At 43.8% G+C, this 13,545-nt stretch overlaps 1 protein-coding gene across 2 annotated transcripts; it reads right to left on the reverse strand.

Annotated features, from left to right (window-relative positions):
• Positions 1-319: 319 nt before the first annotated feature.
• On the reverse strand, positions 320-10,508 carry SLBP (stem-loop histone mRNA binding protein). Of its 2 annotated transcripts, none has more exons than XM_082223299.1 (8): positions 10,343-10,508; positions 8,959-9,087; positions 8,599-8,703; positions 5,757-5,816; positions 4,068-4,199; positions 3,467-3,616; positions 2,919-3,003; positions 320-1,201 (listed from the first exon to the last, which is right to left on the reverse strand). In XM_082223299.1, exons 1-8 carry the CDS (start codon positions 10,387-10,389, stop codon positions 1,121-1,123), a joined length of 789 nt encoding a protein of 262 aa, XP_082079425.1. In that variant the 5' UTR covers positions 10,390-10,508; the 3' UTR covers positions 320-1,120. The 2 variants fall into 2 exon arrangements, with proteins under 2 accessions (XP_082079425.1, XP_082079426.1); XM_082223300.1 differs by lacking the exon at positions 10,343-10,508 and adding an exon at positions 10,090-10,171.
• Between the last annotated feature and the right edge of the window lie 3,037 nt (positions 10,509-13,545).

Genomic DNA, 13,545 nt, shown 5'->3' on the forward strand with positions numbered 1-13,545 from the left:
AATAAAGGGATATTAGGACAGAAGAAACGTGTGGGACTTGATTACTGCTCTCTCGACACACACCGATGCATAATTCTGCCAATTGCTTTACGACCGCCACAAAGCCACCCTGCGTAAACAGAGGCCACAGAGGCTCGCAGGGGAAGCGTGGCTGGGCGCCGAACAATAAAGCAATAAATCTACCTAACATGCTGGCACTGTGATCATCAGTTTCCAGGTGGAATGACAGCACTGATTAAAGTAGCCTCAGAATTTGATCTTTCATCTCTTTGCATCTTATTTGTAGAATGTTTTCATGACAGTGTTTGCACCATACACATAAAGATGTACTTGCTTTATTTATGCCTTATCCCATACAAAACAGCAACTGTTTTAGTAAAAAGTCTATAGCTTTACATTATGAAAAAAATAAGTCAACAGTCTCCAAAGTTCTGTTCATTAATTCTTCTTTAAAAGTTAGTGAAGTTCTGCACACAACTATTTACAAGCATCAATTCAGAATAAACTTGAGAGCTGACACCATAAGGTGGACCTGGAAACTGGGTCAAAGCCTTTTATCATAAAGAGCCTGTTCACACTCATTACCTTGTTATTGCACACATGTTGTCAATATCTGAAGGACACAAAGGTTCGAGAGGCATAAAATGCCACCGCCTTGTGCTATCAATAAGTGGTCCTTTGCAATATGAATTATAGGACAGACTGGAGAACTACTACTTGCTGCCTATCATATTCTTTGTCTATGGACAAGAGCCAATAGCTCAGCACCGATGCTGAAGTTCTCCTTCTAATGTGTCAAGTGTTCAAGCTCTTCAAGTGTGTCAACATTGTCTGGGCTGGTTTATCTTCTGAAGTATAATTAAACTGTTTATAAAGCTACCTCCTGAGTATACATAAAATTAGGCAATCACTCAATTACATATAACTCAAGTTTTATGCTTTGTATAAAAAAAAGTAGTCAGGCGAAAACATTGATTGCAATTTCACAGCTGCCATACTCCAGTTCTCCAGACTGTTAGATAAGACAGTTTCAGGTGTATGTGTCTTCTGAGTAAGACATTCCTTTCTCAAAAAGCAGCCAGTAGAATGCATGCTTTGCAGTCATAAAGTATGTCAAAACCTAACATGTCTCCAGCTCAAATTCATCTTCCACCAGGTGGTCAATGCTTCTCACTTTAGTGGGTGTGCCTGTACAGTTTTCCTAAAACAAATGGAAAACTCGATTAACAAACAAGACAAATAGATAAACTACTATTTATTTATTTGAACTATTCATATACTGCTTAGCTACAATTGTCTCTAAGTGGGGTACGGAAAATCTCACTCCTGGGTATTCATTCTTAACACACTCTGTTGATCATTAGTGCAATTTTTTTCCAAAGTACAGTGGAACCTCAGGTTACATACTGTCCTCCTTACAAATGCTTCGGGTAACGAGCTCCACTAACCCAGAAGTAGATGCCCCTAGTTGCAAACTTTGCCCCGGGATGTGAGCGGAAGTCGCACGCCAGCAGTGCGGCAGCAGCAGGAAGCCCCATTAGCGAAAGCACACCTCATGTTAAGAACAGTTTCGGCTTAAGAACAGACCTCCGGAACGTATTAAGTTCGTAACCAGAGGTACCACTGTAAAGAATTGTATCTTGCCAAGGGGATTCAATAGCACATAAGGGCAACTAGATGGCTTAAATTTTCCCCAAGTTCTGAATACCTCTCCCTCACACCATTAGGGTTTTTCTCAGGAAGAAAAAGGCAGATCTGTGAAAATTTAAGACATTTTCCCTTCCTGTCCAACATTCACCCTTTATCTACTACTCACTCACTCAAACCTCATTTTTTATGCCATCATTGCATCACACCTTCACTTATAACTTAACTACTGAAATTATTCTCTTTTCTCTGCACTTTTCACAAAAAGCCACAACCTCTACACCTCCAGGTCTTTCGTAAAGAAAATCTTAGCAATTATAATATTGAATCATTCATGACATCACAGCAGCAGTCAATGGCAATAAGATTTTGAACCACAACCTTTGTTTATCTCAGCTTTTGTAAATTTCCTATGACTGTGCAAATCATCCTTTTCCCCCTTTTGTTAATTTCCTATGACTGTGCAAATCATCCTTTTCCCCCTTTTGTTAATTTCCTATGACTGTACAAATCATCCTTTCTCCCCTGTAAACCTTTATGTTCTATACTGTAATGTGACACTTCAATTATTCCTCTGAAGACACAGAACAACTTAAAATAATGTCCGTGCTATGTGGGAATGGAAAAGGAAAACTGATCATCAACTTCCCGTTGTTTGTGAAGCCTCTTCCTCTACAATTGCTAAAGCGCTGTGATGCCATAATAGTTAAAATTATTCTAACTTATGGTGGGAGGTCACTCTGAAAATTGCTCATAATGCAACTTTTGTCAGATATGTCAATCTGGTTAAGGAAAGTGTATCACCTAGCAAAGCAAGGGCTGTATACTAAAGGCAGAAAATGTTGGCGGGGTGGGAAGAGAGAAATGACAAATGCAATTATGTGAGGTGGTGGGAAAAGCATACACAAACATACTAAAGGAAGGGGAAACACATTCTTTACTGGGTGGGCAGAGAAAAGAGGGACCGAAGAGGTATGGGAAGGTGGAGAACGCAAGGGAAGAAGAGTTTTACAATGCCTATGGAAAAAATAGAGGTGCTATGTACCCTGATGAGGTAGTTTTGGAGACAAAAATAAGCAGATACTGGGTAGTTCAACATCAACAAACCCAGCAGTGCATCAGCTGTTGGCAGTCCACTAGCTTTTGGCAAGCAGCTGGTACCTTTCAGACTTTGTTGCAAGATTGGGTTAATCAGTGATCTAGCACCCTAACAGTAATGGATACTGAAGCAGGACTAACAAAATATTTATTCCAGGCTTCAAAGTACTTACATCATTATCCTGAGAGCTTCCTTGTGACCCAGCAGAATTGCTTCCTATAGATTCTGTTTCCATGTCACCAAGATCAACAGGACTACTATGAGGGGAGAAAAGCAATTATCAGTTATTCATTTTTGACAGTTATATATTGCCCAAGCAATGTCTATGAGTGATCAGAACCAAGATTCCAGGCCTATGGTTTCCAAGTTTATACATCTGGCCCCACAGCTGTATTTTGATAGCTACTTAAGCTTGGCAATGCTGGTTTTTAAAACCTTTAACAGTTCACATACTTCTGGGAGTTAAGGCAATCTTAGTTCTGAGTCACACAGTTATATGTGTATAAATGCTATTGAAAATCAATATTCTTAAACTCACCCGTTACACAGATTATATGCTAAACTTTGCTATAAAACGAAGTCTAAACCGAATAACTCTCTTAAACCTAGCTATATTAAGGAGAAGATCACTATAACTGAAATTCTTAAGATCTAAACAGACAGTCCCTCATTCTTTTAAGTTATTAGTTTCTATTCACTCTAAAGATACCTGGTACTTACATTACTTGCATGTCACAACTTCTCTCACCAGGAGGGTCCCAAAAATGAAGTGCAACTTTCCACAGTCTGATTTGTTGGTCCCAGGATCTTCGGCTATATTTCTTAAATTTATTGGGAGTCCTTGGATGAACCCCTGGAACTCGTAGACACCTGGAACAAAAATTAAAAACTGTTTACATGGCATTTTAATCCAAGCCATGCTTTTATTCCAAATGCAAGAGGAAGTATTAATTACAGTAATTTTTAATTAATCAAAATCTCACTTCATTAGTGTCATTCTTTCTGCTTACTATTGCCTTTAGCAATTTAGCAAAACAGTTGCTTAATTTAACACATATCTGAATGATTCAATTTAGAACATTATCTGCCTGTATACTTCAAAAGACAACTGACCTGTTCAAGTGAGTAATCACAGAAATGCTAAAACATATTCAAAAATTTAACTAAAATAAGACTATGGGTGAAAAATAGCTATATTCTTTAACGAAGGCAGTATATTAGAATCAAGCCATACTTTATGCTTGCCATAAGTGTCTGCAATGAAACCAGTAGCAAGTTATAAAAGAAAACCCAAATGTTCCTGGTAAACAAGAAAACATACTTTGGAACTTCTCGAATATATCTGTCATATGCCAGTGTGTTCTTCCCATAATTTATTTGCTTCTGTCTCCTCATCAGAACAGCCTCATCCGTCTCAAGTTCCACTGCTGCTGTGGACTCCTTGGAGTCAGAACTGTAAATATAATGTTGATTTTAATTTTTTTAATCTACCTTTTTCATGACAGGTTAACAGCACTATATAAATACTAACGAAACTGTAACACAATATGGTATAGGTGTCCCCCGAGTTACACAGGGGTTACGTTCCAGGCCCCTACACTCATAAAGTGTAATTACGTAAAGTGGGGAGCACCCCACTTTTAAGGAAGGCACACAGGGAGGACTCAGCCTGGAAATTGCTCAGGGTCGCTGCCCAGCCTGTCTGCCTGCAAGGAACCAGTGCAAGAAGGGCGCCACCAGAACTGGTGCCAGGAGGGGAGTGCAGGCACGCAATGGAGGAGAAGCAGAGAGAAGGCACATCCCACCCTGCACTACTGGTTGATCGCAGGCAGCCATCCCTCACTCAGGCAGAAGCCCTGAACAAGGGGAGGCCAAACTATTTATTTAGCAGGGGCCAACATAAATGCAGTTGCGCATAGATGGTGGTGGGATGCTGTACTGCCCTCCTAAACCCTCCACCCACTCTGCTATATAGAAGAAGAAGAAGAAGAAGAAGAAGAAGAAGAAGAAGAAGAAGAAGAGGAGGAGGAGGACGACGACGACGACGGATTTGATATCCTGCTTTATCACTACCCTAAGGAGTCTCAAAGCGGCTAACAATCTCCTTTCCCTTTCTCCCCCACAACAAACACTCTGTGAGGTGAGCGAGGCTGAGAGACTTCAGAGAAGTGTGACTAGCCCAAGGTCACGCAGCAGTAGCATGTGGAGGAGCGGGGAAGCGAACCCGGTTCACCAGATTACGAGTCCACCGCTCTTAACCACTACATCACACTGGCATGCTCTGGTGGTACCCTTTAGATTGGACTAGTGTAATGCACTTTACACAAAGGCTGCCTTTGAAGGTGTTTGTAAACCCCAATTAATTCAAAACACGGTTACTGGGGCTATGTGTTATGATCATACTAAACCAGTGGCTCCCAATTCTAACTAGACCCCAATCAATACCCTGGGCTCAGTTCAAGGCGTTTGTTTTTAAGCGCTTCTCAGCTTAGGACTGGGGTACCTGAAGGCACCTGGGGTACCTATCTTACATGTGCATGTCTGTACAGTAAAATCTTAAGCAAAGGTCATTCTTTTGCCATCTGGGGCAGTGGGCCATCACCTCTCTGTAATGGTATCCTAGCTTTGCAATGCTCTGTCCTGAGAGGCTTCCCTAAAAATGAGAGAGTTCTCATTTTGGTGCCAGGCAAATACCTTTTTTATTTTTCTAGGCTTTTAAAACTAAAATTGTGTTACATTTGGTTTGAGATTTATGCAACTTCTAGAACGAAAGATTCTAGTATTTTATATTGTGGGTGCAGTATTTTATATTGTTATTTTGTAAGCCACCTCCAAAGCATGCTGAAGGGTTGAGTAAAAGCACTCACTAGTGAAGGACTGATAATGAGGGCTAAACAGACGATACATTAAAGAACAGGAAAGCTCTAGCTTTTTCATAGCTAACCAGAAAAACAGTACAGTTCAAAATAAGCATTTCACCACACCCAACAGATGAGTTTTTGACTCTTACCTTCCAGAAGACAGCTTCCTCTCTCTTCCATATTCATTTATCAAGAGTTTTCTTTTGTATCTACAAAATGTACTTTTATTTTAGCACACATTTCCACTATTTTAATATCATAGCCACTCTATTACAGTATGAAGATGCAGGACCTTTACATAAGGCTGCTAACTGCTGAAACGTTAAATCTTGGTCACCTGATATTGAGGCTTATTTAATAAAGACTCAGTTGAGTAGAACTCATTCAATCTCTTCATAATCAGAACAGTTGCTCCAAGTTAAGAAACTGGAAGCTTCTCCCAAAAACCTTTACATCTGACGTCATTACTGCATTCAGCTTTAAGCTATGTTGCCCTTGTAATAGCTACAGCGGAATCCTTTGCCAAGCACTTAACAGCGTAGGTGCATTTGTTTCCAGTTTAACAATCCCACTCATAACAGTGATTTACCAACTTTAACATTACAATGATACCATGTGGCTCAGAGGTGGCAAATTACTGGCCCACATGCTAGGTGTATCCTTGGGAGCCCCCTCACCTCTGTATCATTTAGACTTCAAAAAGTATTCCCCTTTTCTTAATTAAGAAAATTACTACACATAACGTTAATAGCTTTAAAATATTATTAGAAAACAAGATGTAAATCCTTCAATCATAATTACAATAAATAAATAGCTTTAATTGTTTTATTCAAGCAGACCATAATAATCATTTCCTAATTTATTTTCCCTACTTGAGCTATACTCCCCAAATGTTAAGCATCCCTCAACAAAGAAGACAGATTCACTCAGTCTTGCAATAGAAAGCAAGCATTTCAGTGCAGGAGGCCTGGAGATATTACTGCTGGAAAGCCATGGCCCTTCCTTTCCCATGCACAGCTAGAACCCCTTCCCCACCTCCATTTAGGATTGAAAACAGCCTTTTAACTGTTGTGGATATTTTGCAAGCATAAATTCCTGTGCAGGTGAAGAGGTGATCTTTAGGGATATTGTGGTTGGGGAAGATTAACCTTCCCCTCCCTAGCTGCAATGCCCATGAAGATCTAAGACAATAACAAAAAGCAATCAACTAATATAGCTTACTAGGTCGCTTCTCAGGCTGCTCGCATACCAATACACTTATCCAAAATGGGTAGTTTTATCATTACGTAATTGTTTTACTATATTTTATCCCACTTTACAGACCAATTATCGTCTCTCAAAGATTTACAATAATAAAGTTATAGTTATATTATAACTCTGTACAAATATTATAACTCTGTACAATATAACATAATCAATAATTGTTTTTGTTGGCAAATGAAAAAGATCAAAATGTTGTCTTTTTCTGAATATGGGAGTTTTCAATATTATTATTCTCAACTCACTGCTCAGAGGAATAAATCACAATGCTCCCACATTCAGAATAAGATCTACTTCTAGCATCCAAGTAAGACAGTTAAAATTTGGCCATCTCATCAGTACTAAAACACGTAAATGTAATAGGCTGTATGATAACAATTACAAAGTTATTTATTAGAAACTACTTCTCAAAAATTAGATACAGCTTCTCATACTGTCAAAATCAACATCATGACATAATTTCAATATATTATTTCACGATGTTGATTTTGACACAATGAGAAGCTGTATCTAATTTCTGAGAAGTAGTTTCTAGTAGATACCGTATTTTTCGCTCCATAGGGCACACCTGACCATAGGGCGCACCTAGTTTTTAGAGGAAAATATGGAAAAAAATATTCTGAATCAAATGTTGCACTAAATTATTTAAAGCAGCAAAGCAGGCGGCTCCTGTCCACTTTGCTGCTTTAAATTGAGCCTCAGAGGAGGGTAGGAAGGGGAACCATGGCTTATCTAAGTCCAGTTAATAATGCTGAGCCTGACTTATGGCCATCGAGATTAGCCTGGCCGTCTCAGTGGAAATCTGGGAAGGCCGGGGTGGACTTTCAGTGGTCAAAGTGTGGTTGTGTCTTCCTGCCCAGCATCTATTTCCTGCCCTCTTTCCCCCTGCACCCTGCTTCGAGGGAAGGAAGCGGAGCCATGGATCCTCTGCTCGCAACTGCAGTGGATTCCCTCCACTTTGAAGCAGGAAAGTGGGAGAGGAGCTGCTTACACGAATGTAAGCTGCTCCCCTCCCACTTTGCTGCTTCAAAGGGAGCCCAGGAGGAGGGAATCCTCTGCAGCCGCAAGCAGTGGAGGATCCATGGTCCCCTTCCTTCCCTCCTCCGTAGTTGCTTTGAAGCAGGAAAGTGGGAGAAGAGCTGCTTACACAAGTGTAAGCTGCTCCCCTCCCACATTGCAGCTTCAAAGGGAGCCCGGGAGGAGGGAATGTGCTGCAGCTTCCCCCACCTCCCGCAGAAGCCGCACGCTCTTTAAAGGGGCTGCGCGGCTTCTCCTGGCTTTTCTGGGAGGTAGGGGGATTCCCCCACCTCGTAGAAAAGCCTGCAGGAGCCACACAGCCTTTAAAGAGGGCGCCGCTCTTGGGGGCTTTTCCCCCAGGAGGGAGAAGGGACTGATGCGGCCAGTCAGTCCCTTCTCCCTCCTGGAGAAAAGCCCGCAAGAGCGCATGAAGCTTGTGTGCGGCTCTTGAGGGCTTTTCCCGCGTGCCTCCCCCCTGCATTCGCTCCATAGGATGCACACACATTTTCCCTTGCTTTTTAGGAGGGAAAAAGTGCGTCCTATGGTGCGAAAAATACGGTAACTTTGTAATTGTTATCATACAGCCTATTACGTTTTTTTCAATTGGATTTGCGTAATATAGGCACTCTGGTGGTTTTGATCTCATCAGTAGTAGGCAGCCACTGAATATTTCTACACCCCAACAAATATTTTTAATGAATTATGCAGTCATACCTTGCCATTTCTTTATTAACATTAGTCCGCATTTCATCTTCTTCAACTGCACTTCCCCAGTCTGAACATCGTGAACGGGGTTTATGGCCTTCTGGTGTTGTGAAACTATAAACCAAATCCCAATAAATATAGAATGAAGCTTTAAAACAATATTTTTAAAAGTACAATAAAATGTGTCCTGTGCCAGTAGGCCCACAAATTAAACAATTCAATTTGAATTTTTGCATTTAACATCCTCTAAAAGTGCAGTATACACCTGGTATGCTGCAAGTGCATAATCAGTTGTCAAAAATTACTGCATATCATCTATGCATTAAAACTTTAATTGTGCTTTAAGTTCAGCATACTTTATATACATACCTATCTGGCCTACTGTCTGACAAACTGCATGTATTTTTATCATCAGAATTGGACATGCTTGGATCATGTGCGCTTCTGTGTTTGCCATCTGCTCCACGCTTCCTTCCTTGAGTCCAACGAGCTGGTGGTCTGTGAGGAAGCAATCAGAAAGTGAAACTGTAAACAATTTTGTATATGTAGACTATAAAGTTGCTAGAAAATGCTTGTTGGGGAGGGTTGTGGGGTTGTTATTGGGCTGCCATTCTCGTTTTTATTTTGATTATGCATTTTGTGTTTTTATATTGTGATTTTATCCTGTGAACCACATTGACTTGCAGGTATAGCCGGTATACATAAAAATATAAAATTTAAATCCTAATTGAATTGTTCTACTTATGCCCTCTGAGGACTTTACAACTAAATATGTGGATAGAGAGAAGAGGGGGGATAATCTATAAAAAAACACCCCGCCCTCAGATGACTTGACAAAATACTGTATGTTGGCATTTTAACCGCACATCTTAAAACTGCACCCTCGATGTGGAATATTTATTGACAAACATTTAGCACAAAGAGTCTCTCCTGTACCCCCTAGACCAGCCTCTCTCAACCTTGGGTCCCCAGATGTTCTTAGACTACAACTCCCATCATCCCTAGCCAGCAGTCACAGATGATGGGAGTTGTAGTCCAACAACATCCGAGGACCCAAGGTTGAGAAAGGCGGCCTTATTAAGACCGTTTCATAAGCAGAGCTGTTCTCTCAAAGAGTCCCTCCAGTTTAGAGTTTCCTCCATTTCGGAAATCGCAAAGCGTCCAGTCGATCTGTTGTTCCACAGCCTACTGGAACAGCACACAAGAAAATGAACTCTCAGAACATCGGCAAATAAGACAGAAATTCAGGGACGTTTTTAATATTTAACACTGTACTGTTTTTAACACTTGGTTGGGAGCCGCACAGAGTGCCTGGGCAAACTCTGCCAGATGGGCAGGGTATAAATAATGAATTATTATTATATTATCTTAGCGATTATAATAAACGATGGCTGAACTATTATCAATAAAAAATAACTTAAAATTATGAAATGGGGGGGCGTTACTCGCATAAACAAACAAATATTTCTCCTTTCTTCTTGGTTCCCTCATTTGCCTTACCAGGGTCTCCTTCCTTCTCGGTGACCTACTTCACAGAAACCATAAAAGGCAGATTTTGGGAATGGGAGGGGGGTTGGGGTGGGAAGGAGTTTCAAGGCCCTCTCGGCCCCCTCACGGCGCCCTCCCTTCGCCTCGCCGGCTGAGGCACGAAAGGCGGCCCTCGACACAAAGCGGGGCCTGGGTCGCCTCCAGACCCCTCCCCGCCCCCACCCCACCCCCCAATTCCCCTCAGGAGGCGGCAGAGGACACGCACCTACTGTGAGCGCGGCCACCGAGCGGGCTCCGCTGACGCGACGACATGGCTGAGCCGGATAAAAACAGAAAATAGCCGCTCTTTTCTCCCTCAGCGCCTCGCTCCCGCCGCCTTCCTTCCCTCCCGCCAAACAAGAAACGACTGCGCTCCCCTCCCTCAAGCGAGCCTCTAGAGACAGAGCGCGCCTGCGCGGACACCGGCTGGGCGGCTCCTACCATTAGGGGCGCGCGGCGGGGGGGGTGTTGTCCTTGTCACGCGGTTTCGCCTTCGCGGAGAGCAAACCGCTTTGGCGAGATATGCGTGTATGTGATGTGTGTATAACCCAGTTTAGCAAGGGGGAGGGGCAAAAGCGGCAGTCTCAATTCCCCACCTCTCCCCTCATAGATTAGTTACCCCCACTCAGCGATGAAGATGGTACGTCCCCCAAGGGCTGCGCCAATGGGAGCTTCTTCTGAGCTGCCTGCTCCTCCCCCGCCCCCGCCCCGCACATAAGCGCGCGCTTCCCTTTGTCTGCCTGTTTTGCCTCGCTTTTCAAAGGCTCCGCCCACTCGCAGGGATCAGTTGGCGGGAAGGTCTGAAATGCAAATACACAGACATACGACAAATGGCAAAAAGAGGCAATGCCCCGATAGAGCTAGATTTACGTATAAGCTAAACAAGCTATAGCTTAGGGCCCCACTTTCTTGCCCCCCAAATTTAAAGGGGGAAAAACCTGGATGTACATTTCCAAAATATAAAATACAGTGGTACCTCAGGTTACATACGCTTCAGGTTACAGACTCCACTAACCCAGAAATATTACCTCGGGTTAAGAACTTTGCTTCAGGATGAGAACAGAAATCGTGCTCCAGCGGCGTGGCAGCAGCGGGAGGCCCCATTAGCTAAAGTGGTGCATCAGGTTAAGAACAATTTCAGGTTAAGTACGGACCTCCGGAACGAATTGAGTATTTAACGCGAGGTACCACTGTAAAATAAAACCAACATACAGCAGCAGCGTTTTGTTTTGTGTTGGGTAGGCTCCGATTGAAGGAAGGTGAGGACAGGTGACCTCACCTAGGCCCGAAGTCACCCCCCCCCCCAAGCAGGCTCAAAGCTTCTCAAAAGCTTTTCAAAATCATTTTCTCAGCAGCTAAGCATCAGAAACATTCCGCTTGCTGTAACTAAAAAGATTGCAACAAGGTAGAGAACGGGGCCCATTGTCTTCTCAGGCCTTTCTCAGAACCACATTGCAACTTGCTTTCTCTCCGGGAACCATGCCAAAGCACAAGAATGAAACAACGGGAACACTCTGAAAACCCCCTCCCACTTCCCTTTCCCAGGCGCAATATTTTTTCCACCCGAGGGCAAAGCCTCATAAGGCTACACGATGATGTACATCTTTTGTTATGTGCAAATGGCTTTAGATACCTATTAGGTCCATAAGTTACCATATTGCATATAGTCAACAAAACAATTTGTTTTGTTGACATATAAAGGGCCCTTCAGTAGCTTAGGGCCTCATCAAACCTAACTCTGGTCCTGGCCCCTGGCCTGTTTTCTTTGTTTTCTCCAAGTCAGTATTGTGTGCCTACCACTGAGCATAGGTAAAGGGACCCCTGACCATTAGGTCCAGGTGTGACCAACTCTGGGGTTGTGGTGCTCATCTCGCTTTATTGGCAGAGGGAGCCGGCGTACAGCTTCCAGGTCATGTGGCCAGCAAGACTAAGCCGCTTCTGGCGAACCAGAGCAGCGCACGGAAATGCCGTTTACCTTCCCACCGGAGCAGTACCTATTTATCTACTTGGTGAGGTGCTTTCAAACTGCTAGGTTGGCAGGAGCAGGGACAGAGCAACGGGAGCTCACCCCGTCGTGGGGATTCGAACCACCGACCTTCTGATCGGCAAGTCCTAGGCTCTGTGCTTTAACCCATAGCGCCACCCGCGTCCCACTACTGAGCATACTTAGTCCTTATTGAGTTGGGTTTTTTTGTTCCCCTCCCCTTAAAATTCCCATTTATTAAAAAAAAGTACTCCTGCAATCCTTGACAATCACCCCAGTGATGGTTGCACTGTCTTTGTGCATGGATAGTACAATTCTGGCAATATTACTGGCACGAGGATAATTTCCTCGTTTCCATGGGACCACAGCCATGTGATTACCAAATCATGTCCTTACATTGAGGCAATAAGCAGTAAAGGCAAGTCAGGCAAGGAGCGTAACTGCAGCGCAGCTGACTCAAGTCACAGAAATGCCAGGGAGTCGAGAGTTGGTGGCATTGTCAAAAGGCACCCAGCAAGCAAGGGATAAGTGGAGCTCTGCAATCCTTAAGTGATTCATCTAAACCAGAAAGAACGTTAAGTCCCAGGAAGCCCAAAGAGAATTGTTTTGATTACATCAGTGCAACTAAGGGACCATAAATATACAGAAGGAAAGAACACTGGTGTTCTCTCTCTCTCTCTCACACACACACACACACAGAGAGAGAGAGGGGGGGGGAGAAACGGTGTAAAGGACCCCTGGACGATTTTTGCTTGGTCAAAGGAAACTGGTTGCGGCGCTCATCTCGCTTTCAGGCCAAGGGAGTCGGCGTTCGTCCACAGACGGCTTTCCAAGTCATGTGGCCAGCAGGATTTAAACAGCTTCTGGCGCAACGGGACACCATGACGGAAACCAGAGCGCACAGAAACGCCGTTGACCTTCCTGCTGCAGCAGTACCTATTTATCTACTTGCATTAGTGTGCTTTCGAACTGCTAGGTTGGCAGGAGCTGGGACAGATATACACACACACACTCTCTCTCTCTCTTCTGCCCGGAGGGTTTGTGCACTGCTAATTATCCATAAGGGACGCGGGTGGCGCTGTGGGCTAAAGCCTCAACGCCTAGGGCTTGCCGATCGAAAGGTCGGCGGTTCGAATCCCCGCGGCGGGGTGCGCTCCCGCTGCTCGGTCCCAGCGCCTGCCCACCTAGCAGTTCGAAAGCACCCCCGGGGGCAAGTAGATAAATAGGTACCGCTTACCAGCGGGAAGGTAAACGGCGTTCCGTGTGCGGCTCTGGCTCGCCAGAGCAGCGATGTCACGCTGGCCACGTGACCCGGAAGTGTCCCCGGACAGCGCTGGCCCCCGGCCAATAGATGTGAGATGGGCGCACAAACCCCACAGTCTGTCAAGACTGGCCCGTTCGGGCAGGGGTACCTTTACCTTTACCTTTAATTATCCATAAGCAAA

The sequence above is a fragment of the Podarcis vaucheri genome, assembly GCF_965113315.1.
Source record: "Podarcis vaucheri genome assembly, chromosome: 5".
NCBI classification, from domain to species: Eukaryota; Metazoa; Chordata; class Lepidosauria; order Squamata; family Lacertidae; genus Podarcis; species Podarcis vaucheri.

Bases quoted from the DNA above. Each gene is read 5' to 3' on its own strand.
- SLBP (XM_082223299.1), bottom strand. From the start codon at position 10,389: ATGTCGTCGCGTCAGCGGAGCCCGCTCGGTGGCCGCGCTCACAGTAG. The intron at 9,088-10,342 runs GTGCGTGTCCTC...GCTTCCTCACAG, and splicing joins GGTGGCCGCGCTCACAGTAG to ACCACCAGCTCGTTGGACTC. The intron at 3,004-3,466 runs GTAAGTACCAGG...CTCCCCTCATAG, and splicing joins AGTTGTGACATGCAAGTAAT to TAGTCCTGTTGATCTTGGTG.